Source organism: Oncorhynchus nerka, linkage group LG15 (genome assembly GCF_034236695.1).
Source record: "Oncorhynchus nerka isolate Pitt River linkage group LG15, Oner_Uvic_2.0, whole genome shotgun sequence".
NCBI classification, from domain to species: Eukaryota; Metazoa; Chordata; class Actinopteri; order Salmoniformes; family Salmonidae; genus Oncorhynchus; species Oncorhynchus nerka.
In genome coordinates, this window is record NC_088410.1 from 32,670,456 (window position 1) to 32,698,419 (window position 27,964).

The 27,964-nt window shown below is 45.5% G+C and overlaps 1 protein-coding gene across 2 annotated transcripts; it reads left to right on the top strand.

Moving 5' to 3' along the window:
* Nucleotides 1-358: 358 nt before the first annotated feature.
* On the top strand, nucleotides 359-27,922 carry LOC115142433 (myosin-9-like). Of its 2 annotated transcripts, XM_029681884.2 has the most exons (41): nucleotides 359-508; nucleotides 6,314-6,645; nucleotides 6,853-7,009; nucleotides 7,131-7,158; nucleotides 7,331-7,424; nucleotides 7,876-7,893; nucleotides 9,773-9,865; nucleotides 9,965-10,028; nucleotides 10,470-10,568; nucleotides 11,374-11,517; nucleotides 11,641-11,736; nucleotides 12,037-12,308; nucleotides 12,549-12,722; nucleotides 12,989-13,162; nucleotides 13,367-13,481; nucleotides 13,812-14,005; nucleotides 14,169-14,290; nucleotides 14,411-14,480; nucleotides 14,565-14,725; nucleotides 14,867-14,975; nucleotides 15,086-15,217; nucleotides 15,555-15,761; nucleotides 16,029-16,166; nucleotides 16,400-16,523; nucleotides 16,673-16,844; nucleotides 17,132-17,344; nucleotides 17,514-17,658; nucleotides 18,188-18,394; nucleotides 18,939-19,043; nucleotides 19,162-19,314; nucleotides 19,877-20,125; nucleotides 20,294-20,506; nucleotides 20,757-20,969; nucleotides 21,121-21,282; nucleotides 24,189-24,317; nucleotides 24,398-24,486; nucleotides 24,583-24,706; nucleotides 24,978-25,186; nucleotides 25,383-25,491; nucleotides 26,091-26,263; nucleotides 26,649-27,922. In XM_029681884.2, exons 2-41 carry the CDS (start codon nucleotides 6,319-6,321, stop codon nucleotides 26,758-26,760), a joined length of 5,889 nt encoding a protein of 1,962 aa, XP_029537744.1. In that variant the 5' UTR covers nucleotides 359-508; nucleotides 6,314-6,318; the 3' UTR covers nucleotides 26,761-27,922. The 2 variants fall into 2 exon arrangements, with proteins under 2 accessions (XP_029537744.1, XP_029537745.1); XM_029681885.2 differs by lacking the exon at nucleotides 7,876-7,893.
* Nucleotides 27,923-27,964: the final 42 nt, after the last annotated feature.

The window sequence follows — 27,964 nt, forward strand, 5'->3', positions numbered from 1 at the left end:
TTAGGCTTAGGTAAAATGCTACAGGGAAAGCAGGTAACCTAGCAGTTAAGAGTGTTGGGCCAGTAACCGTAAGGTTGATGGTTCGAATCCCTGACCAGACTACGTGAAAAATCAATCGATGTGTACTTGAGCAAGGCACTTAACCCTAATTGTTCTGGATAAGAGCTTCTGCTACATTACTCAAATGTAAGTAGCCAAGAGCCAGTACAAGAGGGGCGGGCTTTCTATGGGCGTGGGCGTTTCTTACCTCGTTTTGGCGAGGACTCGGGTCGCAGTCAGACCTTTCTCACCTGTGAATGATAAAGTGGGTGGATCATAGTTTAGATATGTCCACCCCATTTCAGTCACGCCCAGCGCAGAGACAACAGAAAGAGAGATAATTGAGAAGGAAATAATCTGCAGTAGGGTTTCTTGAGTTTGCTGTCGCGCGGAAGAAGTTGCCTTTGAAAACACGGAAACCGGTAGAGCAAACGAATTCACACCGTAGTGCCTACAACCCGAGTAGAAGGTAAGTTGTTTTTAATCAAGGTTACCTATCAGCTGGTCCCTCCGTAATCCTCGTGGGATGAGATCTGTTTATAATATGTTAGTACTCTCTTCGAGGTCTGTTGCGGGGAACTCTACGAACGACAGACCAGTAGGTTATGTTTTATTAGATCTGTGTCATGTGCGCTTTTGCGTTTTTATCGTGAATGTAGATCGAAAGGTGACGCGTCCAGCAGAATCCGCACTACTCGACGTCAAGGTAGCCTTGTCACTGCTTCAGGTGAGAACGTAGTCGGTGGTAGTAACGAAGGGACACTTGGAAAGATTGCAAACTAACGTTACATTGCTAGTTGATGGGATTTAATATTGATAATCTTTCTAGTCATTTCACATTAGTCCCGTCAAACTTGCACTGTTGCAGTTTGATTTTAGCCATTGAGTAAAGCTAACCTGGATAGCAGCATCTGCAAGGGTAAGCCAATTGTAGGCTACCTATACAAACAATGATTATTTCACCTTGTCATGATAAGTAATTAACAATGACAACACCCAGCTAATGTCCAATCCTATGCTCTGCTTCCCGAACTTGGTGGCTATTCCAACCCACAGCCATCAACCCTGTAATAGTGCACTTTACGTTGACCAATTTACTGTTTTCGGGAAGCTACGCTGAAAATATAGTTCACTAAGCTACCAATCATTTCACACTGAAAGGTGATCTACACTACACTAAAGCTACCCTGAACTGAACTGAAGGATAAAATACACTTTGATTAAATATGACCCCAAAGTGATTTGTTCTTTAAATTTGTAGTCTGACATTTCAGAAAATGTAAAAGGTATATTTTAGCCTATTAAACAAACCATGTTTCAAGTGAGAATTGGGCAGGTCTGATGTGGAAAAATATACGTTTGCCTACTAAATATTTAAATTACTAGTTGGACTAAATTGAGTACACTGCTCAACACTGCCAATATATCTGATGTTTGCTTGTCTTGGTTTGAAGTTGTAATTTGAGACCAGGGTTGGTTGGAGCACAAAATGCACGCACGCCCTGATATGGATCTGCCCTAAGGATACATAATTTGCACACACTCGCATTCAAATGGTTTTGGCACCTGAAATACTGGGTCTCGTGTTTGAGTTGTTTCGTATGGTAAAGGTGTGGCATTCAACTATCAACTGTTGAGCCAAACCTGTATTCAGTTCAGTGAATGTCCTACTCAGGCCACTGCGCTGTCTCCAAGCTATTTTAGCAGAATGCAATGTTCCTGGTAGGAATCGAGTCCTTCCTTGGGGACTAGACCATACACACCTTAAAATAGAATTATATGATTAGTACATGCATAGCTGTTCTGCAATCATATCTACCATCTTGCTTAGTTACTTCCCCCACCCATTTTATTATAGATACTAACGTTGTTAATGCCGGCCTTTCCTAGTACCTGCATTAACTAGATGATAAGAGACAGTCTGGTCTCAGACTACACGTAACATAGTAAATGTAAATCCGGCGGGACTCAAATTAGTATGAAATGTTACATTTGGTATAGTAGGGCGCCAGGTAGCCTAGTGGTTAGAGCGTTGGACTAGTAACTGAAAGGTTGCAAGATCGAATCCCCGAGCTGACAAGGTAAAAAATCTGTTCCTCCCCTAGGCCGTCATTGAAAATATTTTTTCCGTAACTGACTTGCGTAGTTAAAGGTAAAATAGTTACATATGACAAGGTTATTTAAGACAAAAAAATAAAGTAGGGTGGTTGAGCGGGCAGAAGTATAAAGCACATTTCTTGTAACCCAAAGGTTGTGTTCTCATCACGGGCAGTTTTAACAACTTTCCGACTACTTTTTAGCCACTCTGAAACTACTTGGCATGTTGGCTAACCTTAACCCCCTAACCCCAGCTAACGTTAGGCACCTAGCTAACGTTGCTGACAAAAAAATGAAATTTAACAGCACATGAAATGGATGATGGCCATCCACAAATTAATTCATACTAATTGGAGTGTCCCAAATTTACATTTACATTTTCCCAAGAGTCAAGATATTAAATAGGGGGTGCATTAAGCCTACCTGGAGTGCCAGATGGGTGATGTTTGCGCTGTTGGGACTATGCCATTGGTTCCATTGTGCCACGAAATTAAGCCCAGCTAGTATTTGACCGATTTTTCAAAGTGCTGTTTGTTTCAAACCAGGTGTGTTGAGGTTAATGTCTAGCTCTGACAGACCTGCTGTCCTCAGCAACACGCTTCAACACCTCTACGCACTTGTGTTCTTGGCCTACATTCAATCCAGTCTTTAGCTTGGATTCCCCCTGCCCCTTTAGCAGCCACCCACATGCCATCTGCAACAGCTTGAGCTATAGGACTTGATTATGCTGTCTGACAACAGTTTTGAGATACAATGACTGCATAACATAGGTAAATGACACTGGTTGGTAGCAGAGCAGGGTTTCCTAACCGGCTACCAGGCAGCCAAATACATTTCTGATTTTTCCCGCTGGTTTAGGACTCATTTTCTTACCTTTGTTTTTCAAGTACTTTTTGAACCCAGATCTAGACCCAATGCACATAAATCTAATCGGACAACTGCAAGACGACCCATGCCGAGGTCCCTCGAGTGAATGGATAAGGAGTTGTGTTAAAGGGCAATTCTGCCACTTTTCAACCTCAATCATTATCTCCAGTGACTTCTAAACTTTATTTATGTACATTTTTCAAATATGTAGATGGACACTGTTGTTGTGCTGGAGATGATGGAAATTAGGTTGAAAGTGGTGTAATTGCCCTTTTTTAATTGACACACTAGTCATTTGAGTTGGCAAGCCAGTCATAGGAGTTGAAAGGTGACTAGGAAATCCTTGACAGCCACAGCCCACTGCATGGGCTTACACTCTGATCCCCTTAACACTGTATGACAATGGGTACCATCAATTGTAGTGTCCTTTTCTAGACTGAAGTTGGGCAATAAGACCCTCAGGAAATGCATGTCAACACTGCAACACCATATCACGCAACTTCCTGTGGAAGTTGGCCCACAGTTTGCACTTTGTTGCTGAAAACCCACGTTCGTGTGAAAGTCTCATCTTGTCTGCATTTCCTCATGTCTCCCACGAGAACCCATTCCTCCTATGTGTTTCAGATGGGCTTATTTACATGAGATCAGCCTGATTCCCAGATCTGTTTGTGCAAACTTCTTGTCAGTCAGTGTCATTTTCGGTCTGAGTGACAAGGAGTTGGGATCAGGCTAGCTGATCTGGGATCAGGGTAGCATGCCTGGGTCATCATGAGTGGGAACAGTCCTGATTTTTCAGCTGTCTACTCACACTGGTTTACTCTGGTTTAGTAGTCCACTCCTGCTGGCACATGTAGTGGGCAGCCAACAGCATGGACACAGAGATCCTTAAGGTGATCCTCCCCCTCTGTCTTTAATCAGAGCATCAGTCTGAGCCCATAATGAACTTAGACACCTGGATGTTATCCAGCTGGATGTTATTGCTCTGTCCCTCTCTATCCCCCTTTCTCTCTGTCCCTATTATTTCACACTTTCTCCCTGATAGGGGGGACGTGGGTTAGAAACACAACACTGTTTAGTGTCACCACCTCGGGCACTATGGGTGACATGATCAACACGCGGTGATGTTTTGCTTGGAAGCAGGAGGAAACCTTGAAATATATGCTGATAGATCTGGACACAGCTTCATTAGCCTTCAACCAGTATAAGGCAGCGTTTACACAGACATCCAATTCTGATCTTTCTTCCACTTATTGGTCTTTTGAACTATCACTTAAGATCCAATTGGTCAAAAGACTAAATGGGAGTTCTGAATTGTGCTGCCTGTGTAAATGCAGCCTAAGAGGCATAGCATTATAATGGTGGACAATGCAACCCTGTACAAGTTATGTAATCCTAAAGATAATGATCTCACCTGGAATGTAATTACAATGTTATCATGGAGGTAAAAACTGGTTACGACTGGGTGTTGTAGTCTGTACTTGTAGCCTGAGGCCATGAGTATTTACACACACACACACACCCTTGAAAGGGTCATAGCTAGAGACGCAAGCAGATAGAAATAGAAATTGACCTAGAATACCTGGGCATGTATTCATAAAGCGCCTCAGTCTAGGAGTTCTGATCCAGGATCAGCCTTTTAGATCATATTGAATAAGCTTATGGACAGGTGGGCCCTTATCCTAGATCAGTACTAGAGCTACTCGGAGACACTTTATGAATACAGGCCCAAGGATAGAAGGGGGAAGTAGTAGGTTAAGATGTGTATTCACCAATTTAACCTGAAGAGTGAAGGTTTTCTTAAAGAGACATGGCATCTGTTCTTAAGGGAGTGGTGGCTGAGTATTATGAAATGTTTCTGTCTAAACTTGCTCCAGACATTCCTCACTGGCTGTCCTGTTTTCTGTTCCCCTTCAAAGGAAGTAAGGGAGCCCTCATTTGTCTTCCTCTGACTGGTCCACCGCTCTTTACTTGTCTGTAAGACAATGTTATGTAATACATGACAGCTGGAGTGCATTCGTTATGGCAAACCGTAGCAACATTTTTTTGCAACAACACACAAAACCAAGCGATTCTTATTAGAGTAAGTTCAGGTAGTACTACCCTTCGATGTTGTCAACTTCATCGAGTATAGGCATCAAGCTATAACGGGAGTGTTCTGTTTTTGGTTATTAAGGGACAGGAAGACAACAAGGGGAAGGTTGAGGTGCATGTATGGATCAGTTGTGGGAGAGAAGTGCCCGTGTATGTAGGGATCAGTTGTGGGAGAGAAGTGCCCGTGTATGTAGGGAGCAGCAGGAGTGAGGCAGACCAGCTTGTAAGTGCCAAAGGTCACGATGGAAAGGTGTCACTGGCTTTGTGTGTGTGTGACTCCAATGACGTGTGCATGCACAATTCCTGATTGTCACAACCCATTTAGAGTCTGATCCAGTTTATGCTCGGCCAAAGTCAGTCCATAACGCCTCTTATGTCTCATGGGGACAATCTACCAAGCTTACAGAGGATCATCCTCATAATACATCCTCATAGTACAACCTCTAGCGTGCCTGAGCGTGTGCCTGCGGGGGGTGTGTGAGCGTCCTCTCATACATGGCAAATATTCCTGAGATGCACATTTCATGTAACACATGTTTATGTCACGCATAACAATGCATTTTCAGCAAATGGGAATCGCATGTTTAACATTGTAGAACAAGCTCATGTTCAGCGTTCTCAACAATGATCACGTGTTCTGAAATGGTTACAGTCATTTATAGGTCCATGCTGCGCATATGACCTGAACTTAGACAGGTTGAGTGAATTATACACTTAAACATTTCACTCAAACTTCGTCTCTAAGGTGCTAAATCCAAGGAATGGGACGCTGTATGACCAAAATAATTACATCAGTTGAGCTGTACCTTTTACTCATTTGGTCTGAACTGCACCTGCATGCTGTTTGTGGTTGCCCCTCACTTTAAAGTAAGGCATTTCGACCAAAATAGTTTGCTGCGCTGTAACAATCTTCGGTTAGCTCAGCATGTCTGCATTTTTATTCCTCCTCTGGACACTTGTCCTATTTTCCCTATCCATTCTACAGCCATGTCAGAAACAAATCAGTTATTGTACAGGGAGAAGCCGAACTCGATAAATCCGGTCATGTGTTCCGTACAAACTCCTGGGCCAAACCATGATCATCAATTTATTTTTCACTGGTTGTTTCCATGTCTTGTTTTTCCTCTCCGCTTTACAGCCACTATGTTCTGGCTCACGTTCCTTTCCCCAGCCTACCTCCTGGGTGGTCTTATTGTTTGTTATTGTCTTTGTCCTATAGCCACCATGTCGGAAGCGGACAAGTTCCTCTACAGAGATAGTGGGAAGGTCGCCAACCCCCTAGACCAGGCCGACTGGGCCACCAAGAAGCTCGTATGGATCCCTTCGGAGACGCTGGGGTTCGTGGCCGGCTCCGTCAAGGAAGAGAAGGGAGAGGAGTGTCTGGTGGAGCTAGCCGATACAGGCAAGAAGGTGACTGTGAACAAGGACGATATCCAGAAGATGAACCCTCCCAAGTTCAGTAAGGTGGAGGACATGGCTGAGCTCACGTGTTTGAACGAGGCTTCAGTGCTGCACAACCTCAAGGACCGCTACTACTCTGGCCTCATCTACGTGAGGGTTTTGCATGCTTCATATGCACATATTTACATAAAGACAGAATCCACATAAATATGTGTAAAATAACACAGGTATACAGAAAATCCTTATCCAGAAAAATTTACATTTCTGATAAATACACAGCACTCTGGACGGTTTTGTAACTTGGTATAGATGGTTAGTGTTGCCCGTGTGCTCAGTCCCTTCTCTTGTAACTTTCAGACGTACTCTGGCCTCTTCTGTGTGGTGATCAACCCCTACAAGTACCTCCCCATCTACTCCGAGAACATCATTGAGATGTACAAGGGCAAGAAGAGACACGAGATGCCCCCTCACATCTACGCCATCACAGACAACGCTTACAGGAGTATGATGCAGGGTGAGAGAATGTGATGCCACACACCTGTGCCACATACACACCTGTGACGTGCGCACACACACACACACACACACACTCACACACACACACACTCACATGTATTTTCTGTCTTCTATTTCAGATCGTGAAGATCAGTCCATCCTCTGCACGTAAGCAATGTCTCTGCTCAAAATCTTCCCTGTTTTATTTATGCTTGTTGTCTAGCAAAAGACATCTCATCGGAGCTGTCTGTTCCCTTCAATCAGCAACTCCTGTTCTCTCCCTCCCTCTCTCATTTCTATCTAATTTCTCTCCTCCCGTTTTCTCTCGCCTTTCCTGCAGAGGAGAATCGGGAGCTGGAAAGACTGAGAACACCAAGAAAGTGATCCAGTATCTGGCACACGTTGCCTCTTCCTTTAAGTCAAAGAAAGACCAGGTCAGTACCAGCCCTCCTTTTCACCTCAATCCCCCTCTTCCTACACCTCCATTCTGTCCTCTGTAGTTTTCCTGTTCTGCTGCTCATTTTCTCATCCCCCTGTACTTATTCCGGGTAGTTGTCCCTAACATTCCTGTTTCAGGCCCGGACCTGCCTGGCTCACCTCCCTGTAGTCACCAGTCCCAGTATTCATAAACGGTCTCGGAGGGAGTGCTGATCTAGGACCAGTTTTAGCATTTTAGCTCTCAATATGAGCGAAATTTCATGGACGGAGCGACCTGATCCTTGACCAGCACTGTTTCCTACTGAGACGCTTTATGAATAGGGGCCCATTTCCTGAATTCAGGTTGTTGAATACAGTCCATTGACATTGGATGGGACTGTAATGACTGCATGACACTGTGTTAGTTTGTGATAAACTCTTTCTCTTATCCATCGTTCCCATCTCTAGGGTGCAGCGTTAGCACATGTGAGTTAATCGCTCGCCATCTCTCCCGCTTGCCAGCGCCCCCCCCCCGATGTACATGTATGTTCTACTAACTGCAGTCTGTCTGCAAGCTGTGTGGTGGTGTAATGTACAGGTGAAAGGGTGTATTTGAGGTGTGGTGAAGTGTTATGTTATACCGAAAGCTTAACCCCTTTAGGAATTTAGGCCGAAAAGAGTACTGCGTGATATTTCAAATGACTGCATAGTCAAGCAGATCAAGTAACAATGCTTCGGACTGTTGACACAGGCTGCCCAATTCTGATCTTTTTTATTTTCTTCACTAATTGGTCAAAAGACCAATCGGATCAGCTCTGACAAAGATCTGATCTGTAGTGGGGGAGAGCTCAGAATTGGGATGCTGTGTAAAAACAGCCCTAGAATCAAATGTAAGTTGTGTGTGTTTAGCCATCAGCAAACTGCTCATGAGTCAGGCCACACTAGTAGTGAAGGGGTAACCCAATCATGTTTGTCTGACCTGTCCCACTCCCTGGCCTTTGTCCACCTGATCTGGTTGGTCTTAGAACAAGTGGACAACAACAAAAGCTGATGTATCTGTTTTGGGTGTTCCATGCCTGTGTGCTGTCTTGGGATCTTGGCGACTGTCTCGAATGTACTTTAAGTGCTTATCTTTTATGCTTGTAAGGCTGGGCTTGTGGTTGGGACGGGAGAGTGTCGGAATGTGGAATATTTAACATGAATGAGTGTGGGGGTTTATTTGGAAATTATAGCTTCCCTGGGGCCATACTTTCTTGGTTTGTATCATAATGGTAGCATTTCCTGCTGTTTACTGCTTACAGCTATGCACACCTGCTAATTTATATGTCTATGATAACTGATCTAAGGCAATATACACCATCACATTCACGAAAAATAATTTGCTCCTACAGACAGTGAGTCAACTAGCTGTGGCTTGCTATAAAAAGCAGGCAGACGAGCATTGAAGCATTCAGTTACTGTTTGATTGAATGTTAGAATGGGCAAAACGAGTGACCTATGACTGAGTGTGGTATGATCGTTGCTGCCAAGCACCCCGGTTCCAGTATCAAGGAAATGGTCGGCCTCCTGGGCTTTTCACTCACGACAGTGTCTAGGGTTTACGGAGAATGGTGCGACAAACAAAAAAACATCCAGTAAGCGGCCGTCCTGTGGGTGAAAACAGCTTGTTAATGAGAGGTCGAAGGAGAATGGCAAGAATTGTGCAAGCTAACAGGAGGGCCACAAACAGGCAAAAAAATGGAGGAATGCACAACTCCTCCATCCTTGTCACGGGTGGGCTATTTCATCAGACCACACAGGGTTCCACTCCGATCAGTGGCACGCAATCGCCAACGCTGGACACTTAAGGAGTGGAGAAACATTCCTTGGTCCGACAAATCCTGGTTCCTTTTGAGTCATGCTGATGATTTTCAGGATTTGGCGTAGCACCATGAGTCCATGGCCTCATCCTGCCTGGCGTCAACGGTACAGACTGGTGGTGTCGTGGTTTGGGGAAGGGTTTTCCTGGGGCACGTTAGGTCCCTTGATACCAATTGAGCAACATTTGAACACCACGCCTTGTAGAATTGATGCCCCGGGTCCAACCCAATACTAGATGGTCATACCTAATAAACTGTCCGCTGAGTGTACGTGTGTATAACATAGCTATAGTTCCACGACAAACGCATGGAGTCAAGCGGGTGCTCCCAATGCTTCTCGTCAAGATGAAATGCAATGCTTGCAGCGATGAATTAAGGAGTTGCAGCATCTTACTGCATGAATGCCCATGTTGAGTCATCCTGCCATCCTACTGCCATAATGATAACATTTGGTATACCTGTGAGTATATTTGTGAATATACTGCATCTATATGTTTTGTCACTAGGGGGAGCTAGAGAAACAACTTCTGCAGGCTAACCCCATCCTAGAGGCCTTCGGAAACGGCAAGACAGTCAAGAATGACAACTCCTCCAGATTCGTAAGAACCTTTTTTTTTTTAGCGTCTTTGTGCAATTATGTGGTGGCGATAATGACGAGACCAATATTGACTGTAATCTCGCCTTCTCTCTCTTTCTAGGGGAAGTTTATCCGGATCAACTTTGACGTCAATGGATATATTGTGGGAGCCAACATTGAAACTTGTATCCTTTCGATCAATACGTCTTCATAGTTCTTGAAGGACATGTACAGCCTTCACGCTAGAATCGTTAGTTTAAAAAGCTGAGGGATGGGCTTGGATAAATAAACACACCCAAATTCATGGCTAGAGCTATGGGTGTGAGGACTGACCATCCATGATGGCAACATTTTAGTGTTAGCCATGTCTTGATGCTATAGTGTTTAACATTTACATTAGTTTACAAGCATTTGGAGTCAAACAAGCTTATATTTTGGGTTCTGGGGGTGCACGGCAGTATAGCTAAGCTAATGAGGCAGTTTAAGTTATTCTTCAAGAATCAATAGGTATGTATCACGAAGTCCAGAAATAGTTGCAGCAACAATGGATTGTAGCTTTAACATCAAATATTCCACAACTTATTGGATGTCTGTGATGGGTTTTTCTTGACGAACCATGTTGCCAGATCTGCTGGAGAAGTCCAGAGCCATCCGGCAGGCTAAGGATGAAAGAGCCTTCCACATCTTCTATTACATGCTCACAGGAGCTGGGGACAAAATGCGCTGTGAGTGACCAACAAACTCATTTTATATCAATGTTTATGCCGTGTCATTTTTTGGGGTGGGGGGCAATTATTACATTTTGTGTCATTCTAGCAAAAACTTATCCAAAGTGACTTGGAGGAACAAATAGGAGTTCCTTGCTCAAGGGTACATTGAACCAACAACCGTTTGGTTACTGGCCCAACGCTCTTAACCGCTAGTCTACATCCTGGCCGTTATTATAAGTATAATGTAAAATAAGTTTTGATTTTAATATCCAGTAACACTTTTTACTTGAAGCCTGCAGATATTATGCTTTACATGCTTTCATTATTTCAAGTTATATCTGCCTTTTATTTATATTTATATATATATATATATATATATATATATTTTTACCCCTTTCTCCCCAATTTCGTGGTATCCAATTGTTAGTAGCTATCTTGTCTCATCGCTACAACTCCCGTACGGGCTCTGGAGAGACTATACACAACCCAACAAAGCCGCACCAATGTGTCGGAGGGAACACCGTGCACCTGGCAACCTTGGTTAGCGTGCACTGTGCCCGGCCTGCCACAGGAGTCACTGGTGCACGATGAGACAAGGATATCCCTACTGGCCAAACCCTCCCTAACCCAGACGACGCTAGGCCAATTGTGCATCGCCCCACGGACCTCCCGGTCGTGGCCGGTTACGACAGAGCCTGGGCGCGAACCCAGAGGCTCTGGTGGCACAGCTGCCGCTGCAGTACACCTCCCTTAACCACTGAGCCACCCGGGAGACCATATATTCCTTTTATAATGGCTTATGTGTTTTGTCTTTAACCAGCTGAGCTGTGTCTGGAGGACTACAAGAACTACCGGTTCCTGACCCACGGGAACGTGACCATCCCTGGTCAGCAGGACCGTGACCTCTTTGTGGAGACCATGGACGCCTTCAACATCATGAGCATCCCAGAGGAGGAGCGGATAGGTACAAACTCCCCTCTGTCACACCTGATTCTTAACCTGTAATAGTACAGTAAGCTTTTTCAAGATCAATGCAATTTCTGTAAATAACTGATATATTGTGACTGATGGTCTTGTACTCCATCAGGTCTTCTGAAAACTGTGTCCGCCGTTCTCCAGCTGGGTAACATGAGCTTCAAGAAGGAGCGCAACTCTGACCAGGCCTCCATGCCTGATGACACAGGTACTTTACATCTGTTTTTCACTAATCATTTCTGGGGTTCCCCCAGGATCGGTACTGGGTTCATTTTTTGTTTTAGTTCGGCAGTAACTCAACTGTTTCTACTAATGAAGAGCTCTGTGATTTAATTGAATCAAGTGTGTTCTGGGTTGGAACAAAAGTGTGCACCCTCTACTCCACAACTTGGGTCCCTAATGACACTTTGTCTCCTGCAACCCTCCTTCATGGCTTCGACAATCCCTTACGTTCTCCATTCATCCAACACCAACCACTCACTCACCCACCCCTTTCTCTCTCCCTCAGCGGCCCAGAAAGTGTGCCACCTGCTGGGCATGAACGTGACCGACTTCACCCGGGCCATCCTGTCCCCCAGGATCAAGGTGGGCAGGGACTATGTTCAGAAGGCCCAGACCCAGGAGCAGGCTGAGTTTGCGGTGGAGGCCCTGGCCAAGGCCTCCTATGAGAGGATGTTCCGCTGGCTGGTGATGAGGATCAACAAGGCCCTGGACAAGACCAAGAGACAGGGAGCCTCCTTCATCGGCATCTTGGACATAGCTGGCTTTGAGATCTTTGAGGTGAGATGAAGATCGTGGGAAAGGGGTTTGTTTGTTGGTCATTGAATACAAAACAATGGGTTGGCGTGAGTGGTCATTGATTGTCAATTTGTTTTCAAAATGCATCTCTCTATTTAGATGGTGCGTGGACATCATTAATGCTTTCTCACATTAAGATAAATGTTGCATTTCTTAGTTTCCACCAGCAAGGTCTGTCTAATTCATGTGTACCTTCTGTCTTTTCCCCGCTTTCTCCTGTAGCTGAACTCGTTTGAGCAGCTGTGCATCAACTACACCAACGAGAAGCTGCAGCAGCTGTTCAACCACACCATGTTCGTCCTGGAGCAGGAGGAGTACCAGAGGGAGGGCATCGAGTGGAGCTTCATCGACTTCGGCCTGGACCTGCAGCCCTGCATCGACCTCATCGAGAAGCATGTAAGTATATTGCCGCTACCACCTCTTCGCTAATGGACATGAGGCTTATGTGATTTGTTCTGTTCCAAATTACACATTGTCTTTGAACAAGCATAAACAGCAATCCAGCCGATGGTTGTTTACCTTGCTGCTGTCACCAAATGCAAACTTAGGCATTTTATTCTTCACAAAACCAATGCAAGTCAATATCCCCTAAAGTTAGCATGTCCTGCACAACCCAACATGCACTGAATTTATGTCTCCACCTTTCTCTCTGCTGTTCCTAGGCCAGTCCTCCTGGTGTGCTGGCTCTGCTGGATGAGGAGTGCTGGTTCCCCAAGGCCACGGACAAGAGCTTTGTGGAGAAGGTGGTTCAGGAGCAGGGAAACAACCCCAAGTTCCAGAAGCCCAAGAAACTCAAGGACTCTGCCGACTTCTGCATCATCCACTACGCTGGAAAGGTCAGTTTACCATTCGTGGGGAATCTATCAATCACTAATTGGGTGGTAAAATTCAGGACTTTATGAAAGTTTTCAGAGATCCTACAACTGGGTTTTCTGAAGAAAAAAAAACTGAGTTTTGCAACCCTTATTTATCGTGAACCTGAGACTTGGTAATACCACAACTTCTTGCTGCTATGTGATCACAAAATGGTTCCTCCCTAGGTGGACTACAAGGCAGATGAGTGGCTGATGAAGAACATGGACCCTTTGAATGACAACGTGGCCTCGCTGCTCAACCAGTCCACTGACAAGTTTGTGTCGGAGCTTTGGAGAGACGGTAAGTCTCGTGAGATACTGAGAGCTGACTAGACCTGTGGCGTCTGACGGGAGGAGGGCTCCTAATGATGGTTATCAAATGCCTGAAAACCATTCATTATGAGCCATCCTCCCCTCAGACACCTCCACTAGACTAGAAAGTAACTGTGTTAGGCTTTAGACTCTAGTGTCACCTACTGTTGGTACATGGAACTGCATGATTGGTGTTGGCCAATAGAACTACAGCAACCTTTCTGTGTTTGAACTGAAAGTATATGGTGAAAGAACTGCAGGAAAGATGAGTTGATAACACTTATCTATGATCCTGTTGCTCCTTTTCATTCTCTCTCAGTGGACCGTATTGTGGGCCTGGACAAAGTTGCTGGGATGTCTGATGGGGGGATGCACGGGGCCACGAAGATCCGAAAGGGCATGTTCCGCACCGTGGGCCAGCTCTACAAGGAGCAGCTGTCCAACCTCATGACCACTCTCAGGAACACCAACCCCAACTTCGTCCGCTGCATCATCCCCAACCACGAGAAGAAGGTATGGTGTCTACAGACATCAACTCTTCCATTGATCAAAGTGTTTTTGACTATAAACTTAAATAATAAATATATGATAAATACGAGGCACAGGCAGTTGGTCTTTGCTTTAGCACATATACTATAAAATGTATATTTAAAATCCTTCACTTTGTCACTGTCAGGCTGGTAAGCTGGAGCCCCACCTGGTTCTTGAACAGCTGAGGTGTAATGGAGTTCTGGAGGGAATCCGTATCTGCAGACAAGGCTTCCCCAACCGCATCGTCTTCCAGGAGTTCAGACAGAGGTAACTACGGGAACGTATATTTGTGTGCTCGTCTCCTACCTGTTTATCAGCTTCACTGTGAGCAGACTAGCCTGTTACTGTTTTTCAGTGTCTTACCTTAAACTTCTCCTGTTTTCCTAGATATGAGATCCTCACTCCCAGCGCCATTCCCAAGGGATTCATGGACGGCAAACAAGCCTGTGTGCTCATGGTAAGAGGCGTCAGAACAAACATCATTCAGCAGTCTTCCAATGTCATTCCCAAATGTCATCCTCTCTCTCCTTCCTCTTCCCAGATCAAGGCCCTGGAGCTGGATTCCAACCTGTTCCGGATTGGCCAGAGTAAGGTGTTTTTCCGGGCCGGTGTCTTGGCCCACCTGGAGGAGGAGAGGGACATTAAGATCACCGACATCATCATCAGCTTCCAGTCCTGGTGCCGTGGATACGTGGCCCGCAAGTAAGGAATTTGTCATTTAGAGTTTAACTTGCATAGGTTTGGCTTGTGATTTTTCTACTGTATATTAGTTGGTTTGTGAGCATTCTATGTACACATATAACATCATTTATATTGATGAACTTTTATTTTTTCTGTCTCCAGAGCCTTCACAAAGAGACAGCAGCAGCTGACTGCTATGAAGGTGATCCAGAGGAACTGTGCTGCTTACCTCAAACTCAGGAACTGGCAGTGGTGGAGGCTCTTCACCAAGGTACACGCACTGTTGCAAATCCATATGGGAGCATCCTAATATCAGTGTTTCAGACCTCCTCAGCTACCTGCGTTGTCCTGAGTCCCCGTCCTCTTCCCCTACTCCCCCAGGTGAAGCCTCTGCTGCAGGTGACCAGGCAGGAGGAGGAGATGCAGGCTAGGGAGGATGAGCTGGAGAAGACCAAGGAGAGGCAGCAGCAAGCTGAGGAGCAGCTGCAGGAGTTCGAAGCCAAGCAGAAACAGGTATGGAGGGTCCCTTCTAGTAATTCTATTTCTATGGATTGGACTAAGCACCCAATGTAAGGTAATGACTGGTACACTCAGAACGATTATGAATCGGTGCCTTTTCAATATGTCTTACTGGTGTAGTTTCAGATTGACTCGTCCTGGACTGAAAAGCATTTATTTGAGTCACCATTGAGTTTGCTATTTAGTCCAAGGCTTAATCTGTCCAGGAAATCACCCCTAGTGTCTTATACATTGTTGATGGATGGAGTGAATTACTTCCATCATAAACCAACCAGCATTTCAGCCTTGCTGTGTATCATTGCCCTGTTTCTAACACATGCCCCCCCCCCAGCTGAATGCAGAGAAGGTAGCCCTGCAGGAGCAGCTGCAGGCGGAGACTGAGCTGTGTGCCGAGGCGGAGGAGATGCGCTCCAAGCTGGCCACCAGGAAGCAGGAGCTGGAGGAGATCCTCCACGACCTGGAGTCCAGAGTGGAGGAAGAGGAGGAGAGGGTCACCCAGCTACAGACCGAGCGGAAGAAGATGCAGACTAACATCACGGTAGTTTTTTTTGTTTTGTTTTATATTATTTATGGTGGACTGTAACTTTCCTTTAATTGAGCCTTGTGGTCAACTTGTCAGTCACATGTAAAGATATGAACTTGATTTCTCCATTGCAAATTGTCAATTTTCACTGGTTTTCATTTTCCCTTCCATTTCACCCTCCAAGGGGTGTGGTGCTTTAATGAACTTGGAGAGGGAGTGATGGAAGGAATTGAGGTGAAAACATCAATGAAAACGTTCCATCCCTCTCCCGTCTGTCTGTAGGACCTGGAGCAGCAGCTGGATGAGGAGGAGGCAGCCAGGCAGAAGCTGCAGCTGGAGAAGATGACCACAGATGCCAAGCTGAAGAAGATAGAGGAGAATGTCATGGTGCTGGATGACCAGAACAACAAACTCAATAAGGTTTGTAGTACAAGTTGATGCATTAGCATGTTTTTTTTTCCAGACGGATGGAAGAATAAAATAATCAATTAGGCAGTTATTCATTCATCCCAGCAATAAAGCAAGTAATCATGGACCAATTTTTATTCCGAGTAAATTAGGGACTAGGTGTTCTTTGAATGTAATATCTGGTTGTGCTCTTATGGTTCAGACATTGTGTAACCGTGTGTGTGGGGTTATTTGTTTACTTGCAGGAGAAGAAGCTGTTGGAGGAACGTATCTCAGAGTTCACCACCAACCTGACTGAGGAGGAGGAGAAGTCCAAGAGCCTGCAGAAACTCAAGAACAAGCACGAGGCCATGATCACTGACCTGGAGGGTAGGTGGACCGTAGACATACAATGACATAGATTCTAAGTTTGAGGTGAACCACTTTTCCTAGACTCTTATCCTTCGTCTGTACTGATCTGAAACGCGCCGGTGAGAGCAGTAGTATTGAGACAACCCTGGTTTCCTCTCCCCCATCAGACCGTCTGAGGAAGGAGGAGAAGAGTCGTCAGGAGCTGGAAAAGAACCGCAGGAAGCTGGAGGGGGACTCCACGGAGCTGAATGACCAGATGGCTGACCTGCACGCCCAGATAGCCGAGCTCCGAGCCCAGCTGGCCAAGAAGGAGGAGGAGCTAATGGCTGCGCTGGCCAGGTGAGGGGGAAGGGCAATGCTTGATTGGAGAAAGGGGCCTAAATTAATTTTCTGATGTATGTATTTTATAAATGACGCCGCATGTATGAAGAGAACGCAGGCCCGCATTTGGTTGGTCTGAACGAGATGTTTTACTTTCCATTGAAAGAGTTTGATCTGCTGTTTATTAGGATTTAATTTAAGCCCATACAGTAAAACCAAAGTGGAGAAAATAATCTTGTATGACTCTTAATTTCAATGCTTTACACTCTAACACCCATCCTTCTTTACTCCCCACCATCCTCCAGGATAGAGGAGGAGGCCGCGGCCAAGAACACGGCCCAGAAGAAGATCCGGGAGCTGGAGGCCCAGCTTTCTGAGCTGCAGGAGGACCTGGAGCTGGAGAGGGCTGCGAGGGCCAAGGCTGAAAAACACCGCAGGGACCTGGGAGAGGAGCTGGAGGCTCTGAAGACTGAGCTGGAGGACACACTGGACTCCACTGCAACACAACAAGAGCTCAGGTACTGGGAGCGTGCATACACACACAGTTGGAGGTGAAGGACAGTGGTTTACTATGCGTAAATGTCAAGTTTTAGTTATATATAGACCATTACCCGTTGAGAAGACATACGGGGCCAGTCCTCAATTCCCCTCTTCCTCCACCACTTTCAATCACTCCGTCCTGTTCAGAACCAAGCGTGAGACTGAGGTCACCCAGCTAAAGAAGGTTTTGGAGGACGAGGCCAAAGTGCACGAGCAGCAGGTGGCCGACATGAGGCACAAACACAACCAGGCCTTCGACGAGCTCAACGAACAGCTGGAGCAGGCCAAGAGGGTGAGGGCTCTTTACACTGTTCATATGTAGGCATCATGGGGTGGCAGGGTAGCCTAGTGGTTAGAGCGTTGGACGAGTAACCGAAAGGTTGCAAGTTCAAATCCCAGAGCTGACAAGGTACAAAATCTGTCGTTCTGCCTATGAACAGGCAGTTAACCCAATGTTCCTAGGCCGTCATTGAAAAATAAGAATTTGTTCTTAAACTGACTTACCTGGTTAAATAAAGGTGAAAATAATAACAATAATAATGGGAATTTCTCTCTTGGGGGGGGGCATATGGTTCTTTAACATGACTGTGTGAATGGTGGAATCTTTATTTTAAATGTATATTGCCTGTCGATTGACCGAACATTCAAGGTTTTACTGTAATAGTTTGTATTTCATATTGAAGTTTTAATCAGCATGAATTTGTATAACCAACAGTACAATATGAACATGAACTCTTTCTCTGAAGTAAAACAAGCTGTACGATATAGTATTTCGGGAGAGAACCGCCTGTAACCTCCTGCCCATGTGTCTGCTCGTTCAGAACAAGGCGTCAGTGGAGAAAGCCAAGCAGGCTATGGAAAGCGAACATAATGAGCTGGCAATCGAGCTGAAGACCCTGAACCAGGGGAAGAGTGAGTCAGAGCAGCGCAGGAAGAAGGCTGAGACCCAGGTCCAGGAACTGCAGATCAAACACTCTGAGAGCGAGAGGCAAAGGAAGGAGCTGGCCGAGAAGGTGGCCAAGATGCAGGTAGGTGTGGACTGGATGTTTGATACTGTGGCTTGGCTGTTGCTGATGGAGAAGGGGATGATAAGGCAAGAGGGTGAATGAATGGGGTATCCAGAACACTTTGGGGGATTTCAAAGTATTATGTTGGTGGATGGATAGATTAACATTATACAATAGTATTTGTCACATGCACCGAATACAACAGGTGTAGACCTTAGAGTGAAGTGCTTACTTACGAGCCCTTAACCAACAATGCAGTTCATGTTCAAATGGAGTTAAGAACATTTTTACTAAATAAACTAAAGTACAAAATAAAGTAATATACAGGGGGGGTACCGAGTCAATGTGCCGGGCTACAGGTTAGTCGAGGTAATTTGTACATGTAGGTAGGGGTGAAGTGACTGCATAGATAATAAACAGCGAGTAGCAGCAGTGTAAAAACAAAAGGGGGGGTTAATGGATGGTAATGAATATATGCATGTATATTAGGGATCATGGATTAACGTGGTTCTGGAGGATGTGGTTAAATGGCTGTTAATTCCTCCTTTCTGTGTCTTGTCTCTAGTCTGAGCTGGACAACGTCAACAGCGTGTTGAGTGTGGTTGAGAGCAAGTCCATCAAGGCAACTAAAGACTGTTCCACTGTGGAGTCTCAACTGCAGGATGTACAGGTACGGTCACACAGACGCGCTCGCCAACAGACGCGCTCACACACACCCATGTTGTGCTGTTTAGAAACGGCCTTAAACGCACACTAACCATGTTCCCTCCTTTTTGTCATCTTTCTAGGCGCTGCTCCAGGAGGAAACTCGTCAGAAGCTCTCCTTCTCCACTCGTCTGCGTCAGATGGAGGATGACCAGAACAACCTGAGGGAGACGCTGGAGGAAGAGGAGCAGGGCAAGAAGAACACGGAGAAGCAGCTCTACACCCTCCAAGCTCAGGTTAGTACCAGCTCTACACCCTCCAAGCTCAGGTTAGTGCCAGCTCTACACCCTCCAAGCTCAGGTTAGTGCCAGCTCTATACCCTCCAAGCTCAGGTTAGTGCCAGCTCTATACCCTCCAAGCTCAGGTTAGTGCCAGCTCTACACCCTCCAAGCTCTGGTTAGTGCCAGCTCTACACCCTCCAAGCTCTGGTTAGTGCCAGCTCTACACCCTCCAAGCTCTGGTTAGTGCCAGCTCTACACCCTCCAAGCTCTGGTTGCTAGCTCATTCCTCTGTCCCTCTTATCTCCATAATACTATCCAGTTTTGTCCCCTATCGTGCATGTATTATACCACCTCACTGAATGCTTAAAGAAATCTTCCTATTTTCTCAAAATCCAGATTTGAACTATGCCACCTTGTACGCTAGGACATACAGACCATGAAGTCTGAGGCATTTCATGTATTTTACGTATTGACACAACTCTTTAGCTTGACCCATCGGCACTATATCTCATGTGCAGCTCTTCCTCTCCCTTTTTACCTTTCTACCGAACTTCTCATACTCTTCCCTTATCCTCAGTTGACGGAGATGAAGAAGAAGATGGAGCTGGAGACTCAGTCCCTGGAGGGGGCGGAGGAGAACAAGAAACGGATGCAGCGGGAGCTGGAGGGCGTGGTCCAACAGCTGGAGGAGAAGGCATCGGCCTATGACAAGCTGGACAAGACCAAGACCCGTCTGCAGCAGGAGCTGGATGACATGATGGTGGACCAGGACAACCTCAGGCAGACTGTGTCCAACCTGGAGAAGAAGCAGAAGAAGTTTGACCAGGTGAATTGTTTGATGGGTGATGATGGCATAGAGGTTCTATAGCATCATATGATGATGAATAGATCAATCGTTTTCGGTTCATATTTGCTTCGAGCACTATATCAAAACCAAAAAAATTGGATTTGACTCTGTCTTACTAAAATACCTTCTCGCCTGTCCCTGTAACAGATGCTGACTGAGGAGAAGAGCATCTCCAGCCGGAATGCTGAAGAGAGGGACCGGGCTGAGGCAGAGGCCAGGGAGAAGGAAACGCGGGCCCTGACTCTGACCCGCGAGCTGGAGACCATTAAGGACCTGAAGGATGAACTGGACCGGGCCAACAAGGTCCTCAAGGCAGAGATGGATGACCTGGTCTCATCGAAGGACGACGTTGGTAAAAGTGTAAGTCCGATCACGAATGTTGTTGTGGAACTATTGCTAGTGGGTGACTCAAGTTCTCGATTCATTGCGTCCTGCCTTATAGACTCCTAAAAATGCAAATCCAGTCTGACCTTCTCCTCCAATGTGTTTTGCAAATCGTGAGGATAGTTTGGAACATTTCCAAATGCCGTAAAATGTGAATGCACCATCCCTCCCTCATTGTTGAATGAAGATGTTTTTATTTTATTCCTCCTTTTTGCCTCTTGTGCAGGTCCACGAGCTGGAGAAAGCGAAGCGTGCCATGGATCAACAGCTGGAGGAGATGCGCGTGCAGCTGGAGGAGCTGGAGGACGAGCTGCAGGCCACCGAGGATGCCAAGCTGCGTCTGGAGGTCAACATGCAGGCCATGAAGGCCCAGTCCGACAGGGACCTGCAGGCCAGAGACGAGCAGGGTGAAGAGAGGAGGAAGCAGCTGGTCAAACAGGTACTGGGTTGTGTTCATTACATGCCAATTAGAGGAAAGCAGTCTGAAACCCGGAACAGACAACTTATACAATAAGAAATGCTAATACATAAAAACAAAAATAAACTCTAACCTAATAAACACAACCTTGGCTCTGTGTGATGTTCCCCAGGTGCGTGAGATGGAGACTGAGCTGGAGGATGAGCGCCGGCAGAAAGCCCTGGCCACGGCTGCTAAGAAGAAGCTGGAGGCGGACCTGGGAGAGCTGGAGGCAGGCATCAGCATGGCCAACAAGGGCCGTGACGAGGCCCTCAAACAGCTGAAGAAACTGCAGGTAATACAGAGGACGCACACAGGAGGGCAGTGGGAGTTTTGGGCTACTTTTTGAGGCACTCTGCTTTTACTGGTATTTCTAGGATTGTTCGTGTTGCTACATGTAGGAAATGTTTTGTAATTGACACAAGCTGTTTCCAGTCAATTAAAAGGTGTTGGCTTACCAGTCGCTAGACCCGGGTTCGAGTTTCGGTCGGGGCTACCCCCTTATTTCGCGACATTATACTTCCATGGTTGGTTTCATCGACTCTCCCCTTTTTAACTGATCCTAATTGACCAATTTATTTTTCCTACAACTTACAAGTCCGTTGGAGAGGATCAGCTTGTGCAAATTGAGGTATAGAATCAATGATCTACAATAAGTATTCCCTGCCAAATAATACGTTTTGTGCATCGAGTTAGTTATGTTATGGGGGTGAAGGTTAGTTTTAGGACAAACACACTACCATGGTACACTACCACACCACATCCCCAGGTGGCAGCAGCAACTGGGTCAAGATGCTGAGCCAAGCCTTTATTTGCACATAGGTGCTGCCAATGAAGATGATAGTCAGTGTCCCAGCTGGCATAGCTTGAGGCTGCTGGTTTTGTTTGTTGGCCATGAGGCCTTTCGTTTGTTTTAGTCTGCTTGGACTGGCCGACCAAGTTGTCATGAAGGCGCTGGACCTAAGGTAAGGTGGCTTGTTCCTGGGGTGTGTTCAGTTATATTGAGCATTTGCTATGTTGTGTAACTGTCTGTCCTGAAAGACGTGTTTCCCCAAAATGTTCTTGAAGCTATGTTTGTTCCATGTGGTGGGGTGTTGGCTCGAAGCATGAAGTTACTTATTTAAAAGGATAATGCAAGATCTTCTACAAACCCAGAATATGATGACCTTGTGGAAACAATTTGTTTGTCTCTGCTTGCTGTCTGAATGAAGTTGGAAGTTTCGTGAGCGAATGCTAACTAGCATTAGCGCAATGAAGTCTACGGGTAGCAATGCAGATGTTTGTTTGAATCTAAAGTAAGCTAGGAGAGGTTTGGAGCAGTGCTAGTGAGTTTTAGCTGATGGGTTTTGGTCAACAAATGTTTTTGGTGGCGGCCATGAGGTTAGAACATTGTTTGCAGCTGGTATTTATCTACTGTAGGGCATTTAAATATAAAAATTACGTCTGTTTTGCAGGATTAGATTTCCCAGTTGGGAGTATGTGTTAGCGCTAGGCTAGTGGCTAACTGTTGCTATGGTTGGTAGCATTGTGCATGGCATGCTTTTTTTTTTTTTTCTCGCAGTGGTTCTCTTAAGCTTGGAGCATGTGCACGTGTTTGGTTAGCGGTGAGCTAATGGCTAACTTGTCAGGTGATTTATTGGCTTTCTTTGGCATACTGATTTTAACTATGGGGGCATTTGAGCCAGCAGTGTATTGTGTAGGGGTAGAGGATGTTGGGGTTTCCTCAAGCTAATGAGGGATCAGTCATTGCAGGTGGCAGAAATGCTGGAGGTTGAAAATGGCAGAAGTTGAACACTGTAGAGGTTACTTTGAATGGTCAGTGCTTTTTGGGCTCCTTGGTACATCTCAAACCTTAACCCCTAATTTAAGTATCTTTTTCAACTTCAAATGAGGGATGTCCCAAGGATCCCAGATGACGAGGATTGTTTGACAGGTGCGTTTCTCTCCACTTGGTGGGTACGCACTGGTATGGCGGGAATGACGTATTTAAAGGACAGTGGTCATGCTAACAGGGTTCCCTAACTCCCTTTCAACTGGTCATTCAGAACAGCACTTGATTAAATGACTTTCCACTTTGTTTTGTACTGAATGCAGCCCGAGCTAGTTTCTCAAGGGGTGTTTTGAGTTAAGCCCAGTTTGTAAAGTTAATCATCTTTAGAGTGCTGATGGAAAATAAACGCACAAAAAACGATGGAGGTGGATTTGTGGGGGGCCCTGAAATTGTTTTTGCTAAACTAGATGGTGGCTCCCAGGAAATTCTTGTCTCTAGCTGAGACCTTCTGGGCAGAGATATGTGTGCCTTCTGCAGGTTGAGAGATTTGTGTGTCTGTTTACAGATATGTTCCTTGTCAAAGTAGCTAAGGTTGTGGTTCCTCAGCAGGCTGACCGTGAGCTTGTTTGGGTGTCAGATTTATCTGACAATTTTCTCACTAAACTGTGTGAGGGAGATTCTTCCCAGTTGTGATGCTAGTGTGAATCTGCTGGGAGACCTGATCTGAGTTTTGCGGGGTGACACTGCTGTTTTTGTGAGGAGAATCAAGAGCTTGAAAAATAGTTTGGAAAAGCCAGATCCATTGGTTTTGACACTTCCTGTTGAGGCGCGGTTGACAGTTCCTGTAGTATGTAGGCTTAGTGAGTCTCCTGTTAAGGTGGAGGAAAGTGAGGATATGGCTAGCGGTTTCCCTCCAGTGAGTACTCAGGGCTGAGGAAAGAGGAGTTGGGGAACAGGCTTGTTCCTAGTGACTTTTTTTGAAGTTGGTTAATGTTCACTTGTCCCTGGTGGTGGTTGCTCTCATCGGTGCATGCATATCAGATGGCACTTGGTGCTTGTGACCACGGGCCTAGTTAATGGATTTGGTCTCAGTTTAGAACCAGAGGGGCCACAGCTGGTCCCTTGAACAAACCAAGTCAGACTTTTAGCAGGAAGTAATTACCTGAGTGCAGAGCTCTAAAAATGATGGGTTTTTGTTTTAACTGGCTTCTGGTTTTGAGAATGGTTTGATCTCTCACTCACACAGTAACCTTCTCTATGCACCAAAAGTGAGCTGAAGGCATGTTTAACAGCTGTTAGGTTTACACCGACCAAAACGTAGTTCACCGCTCAGTACAAATTAGGCAGTGTGGTCTTTTTCAGTAGAAGGATACCAAGCCCTACAGTCTGGTGTGGTACTTGACTCAGTCCTTTGGTTCTCTCCTATACAGGCCCTGTTGAAAGATCAGATGAGGGAGCTGGAGGATCTGCGTCTGTCCAGGGACGAGGCCCTCAACATGGCCAAGGAGAACGAAAAGAAGGTCAAGGCAATGGAGGCTGACACCATCCATCTCCAGGAGGTATGTCTGTCTGCAGGGCTCTGGCTCGCTGTCTCCACCCCCACTGTCTATGTTCTTATACTCCTCTCCATCTTCCATAGGAGTTGGCGTCTGCTGAGCGAGTCAAGAAACAGGCCCAGACAGAGCGGGATGAACTGCAGGATGAGCTCAACAGCCACAACGCTAAGAAGTACGGCTCAGACACCTCATAGAAACACTATGAAATTACATTGATTTGCATGGAATTTGCAAGTTCTGTCATGGTTTTCTTCCTCCCACCCTCCAGTTCCCTGACGGTGGATGAGAAGAGGAGGCTGGAGGTTCGTATCGCTAAGCTAGAGGAGGAATTGGAGGAGGAGCAGTTGAACACAGAGATGGTCAACGACCGCTTGAGGAGAACCACACTGCAGGTAATGAACTGATCGCAAAGCAGAAGAGCTGTAGCGAGGAAAGTGTTTCATTTATCTGGGTTAGTCACAAGGACATGAAGGGAAAAGAGGGATTCTGGTTGAAGAATAATTGAGTTTGTGGTGTTTCAACCTGAGTCATTAGAGCTCTATTTGTAGGAAAGGTACTCCACTGAGACAAATACACCATGTCTAACGTTGTGGGCTGGCCACTACATTATCCAATTCATCTTAATGCATAGTCTTGTTCATACCTCCACACACTCCGCTCTAGACTGACCAGCTGACCATTGAGCTGACGGCGGAGCGCAGTACCGCCCAGCGCCTGGAGGGGACCCGGGCCCAGCTGGACCGGCAGAACAAGGAGCTGAAGCTCAAGCTGCAGGAGCTGGAGGAGACTGTGAAGTCCAGATACAAGGCATCTATCGCCGCACTGGAGGCCAAGATACTGCAGCTGGAGGAGCAACTGGACTTGGAGTTCAAGTAAGTAAAAACCATTGGCGCGGTCTCCCTTGGTCTTTCCTCAATTCCTCACGTCCTCTCTCCTTGTTTCCTTTTCAATGTATTGTAGGAGAGGATCCAAGGTCCCTCCCCTTTGACTAACCAATGAATTTTGAGAAGCAGGTTAGGAGTAAACACTCCTTCATGAGTCATGTCTTGACTTTTTTTCTGTTCTTAGGGAGCGTCAGCATTCATCCAGGCTGGTCAGGCGCACGGAGAAGAAGCTGAAGGAGGTGCTGCTGCAGGTGGAGGATGAGAGACGTAACACCGAGCAGTACAAAGCAGAGGTGGGTCTACTCTGTAGAACTCAATCGTTACAACTTGGGTGTAATGTATATCAGTGAAGGCTGCTGAATTTCTAGACCAGAGCGAATGGCATCAAACCCATATGTTTGTATTTGATATCATTCTACTCCAGCCATTACTAGGAGCCCGTTCTTCCCAATTAAGGTGCTACCAACCTCCTGTGGTGTGTATAGTCCCAGGTGCAATGTAACCAGACAAGCGAGACGACGGCTGCAAATTCTATTGTAAAGATCTGGGGAGTTAATTATTCAGATTGTTTTGCAACGGAAACGTTTACTCTAGGAACCAAACGGAAGTAAATGGAGAGGGACCTACCTGAATTTGTCCAATAAACTCTATATTTTGTTGCAAAATATTTTCCGTTTGGAGTAAGCGATTTCTGTTAAAACATTTTGCAAATTAATATATCCCAGATAATCTGTGCAGACCTGTCCTATATCTGGGAAAACAACAAGAAACCCGCATGCTGTATAGCTGCAGCCCACTGAACCACCTTGCACAGTCACTGTATACCCTCCATAGATGAAGGATACATATATTTGCAGCCACTGATCGAAGGTCCTCTGCCTGTACTCCACAGGCGGACAAGGCGAACAACCGCACACGTCAGCTAAAGCGTCAGCTGGAGGAGGCAGAGGAGGAAGTGACACGGGCCAACGCCAACCGCAGGAAGCTGCAGAGGGAGCTTGACGATGCCACTGAGTCGCAAGACGCCGTGACCCGAGAGGTCAGCAACCTGAAGAGCAAGCTCAGGTATGGTCCATCCCTCCCTCTACCCTAAATTCATTAGAGTGAAATGTTTCGTTAGAACTGGATTGTGTAGAGCAGGGTTTCCCAAATGTGGTCGTGGGGCCCCCCTGGGTGCACGTTCTGGTTTTTTCCATAGGTGTAGAATGTATGTCGGGTAGAATAAGGGATCATGTCAAATGTGTTTTTGGAAACATTCTGAATTCACTGAATACAACACAGCCTTTTTATAGTTATGGTGTTTTTGGCACCTTTTTACAGAAATACAATGTGTTATTGGGTCTTTCGACTTTGAACAAGCATAAAAGGATCTCAAAATGTATTTAAATAATTGCGCAGTCATAAAACCTGTTACCAAATATCTCTGAAGTCGTTGATTTACTCTTTGCAGGCGCGGGGACTTGCCTTTAAACATGCGCCGGGTCATGAATCGCACAGGCATGGGGGACAGTGATGAGGAGATGGATCTGACCAGCGACGCGTCCAAGCCTATACCTGAGTGAGATGAACGTGACAGGAGAGAGCAGCCAACTTTTACAGGGACCATACTGGAAATGCAACATTTATCATGGATTTAAATAGTGCATTCTATAGCTGCCTGCTCCATCAGCTATCCTTGCTATCATACAAATAATTGTATACCAAGATTTATACTATTCTCTTCCGTGTCCATTTTTGACAATCTGAGATCGTTCTCATAGATTTACTCATTCACACTCAAAATCTGTACAAGGCATTTTGTGCGTGTGTGTAAAACAAATCTGTGGCCAAATTATATTTTGTCATAAATATGACTCTTTTTAGAGGCTAGCGTTCCAAATATGTGACTTTCTAGATCAATTTTTCTACTCAGCCATTTTCAATATTATAAAAAGTATATTATTCAGACATGGTTTAGCAGCTTAAATTGTTAGTGTGGCTAGAATACACCACTATCTGCTGCAACCTCTTTTTCCCTTGGAACTTTATGATACTGTTTCTGCCATCTTTTGCTGTGCACATAATATGGTTTTTCTTTATGAATGCAGTGATTTAATATGGGTTATTAGTGTATTGGTATTTTCTGCACACAGTAGTACTTCACTTTTAATCCACATATTGTAGTACTTGCATCACATTAGGACATTTGTACACTGTTATTACGTCTACAGTTAAAGCCTGCACTTTATACCTAACAGTCACACAGGAATGGAGTTGGTACATACACTGAGCATAACTATAGCCTAAACACTTGCAAATCGTATTATGCTGAAACATGTGCGTGGTCTTCTCCGATAGTTATTGGTCTCTTGACATTATTGACTGCTTTCGGTTGATCCATGTGCTCTGCTAAATAAGGAGAATGGTGGTGGTTTAGATGGCACTGTTCTTTGCACATGAGTGGCAGTGAATACTACATGGTGTGAATTCTACTTCATATCGAAGAATAGATACTCTCTTACATTTACATACTCTTAATCTAGCTCGGTCACTTTCATTTGCTGTTATCGCACTTTCACATTTCAATTATTGAGTTTCTAGAGATTGTGCAAGATCTAGTGGGGATGTATGCTTATGTGCAATTTTCATTGTTTTAATGAATTGTAACTGAGGGGTATATTGACAATTTGTTTTATTTCAGTATTTTATCAGATGCCATGTGTCAATAAAATTATATTAAAAGGATATGACTGCAATATTTAACCCTGAAATTCATTTTGATGCAGT

Coding starts and splice junctions, on each gene's coding strand:
- LOC115142433 (XM_029681884.2), top strand. CDS start 6,319: ATGTCGGAAGCGGACAAGTTCCTCTACAGAGATAGTGGGAAGGTCGCC. Junction 6,646..6,852: donor ACTACTCTGGCCTCATCTAC/GTGAGGGTTTTG, acceptor TGTAACTTTCAG/ACGTACTCTGGCCTCTTCTG. Junction 24,707..24,977: donor TGAGGAGAACCACACTGCAG/GTAATGAACTGA, acceptor ACTCCGCTCTAG/ACTGACCAGCTGACCATTGA.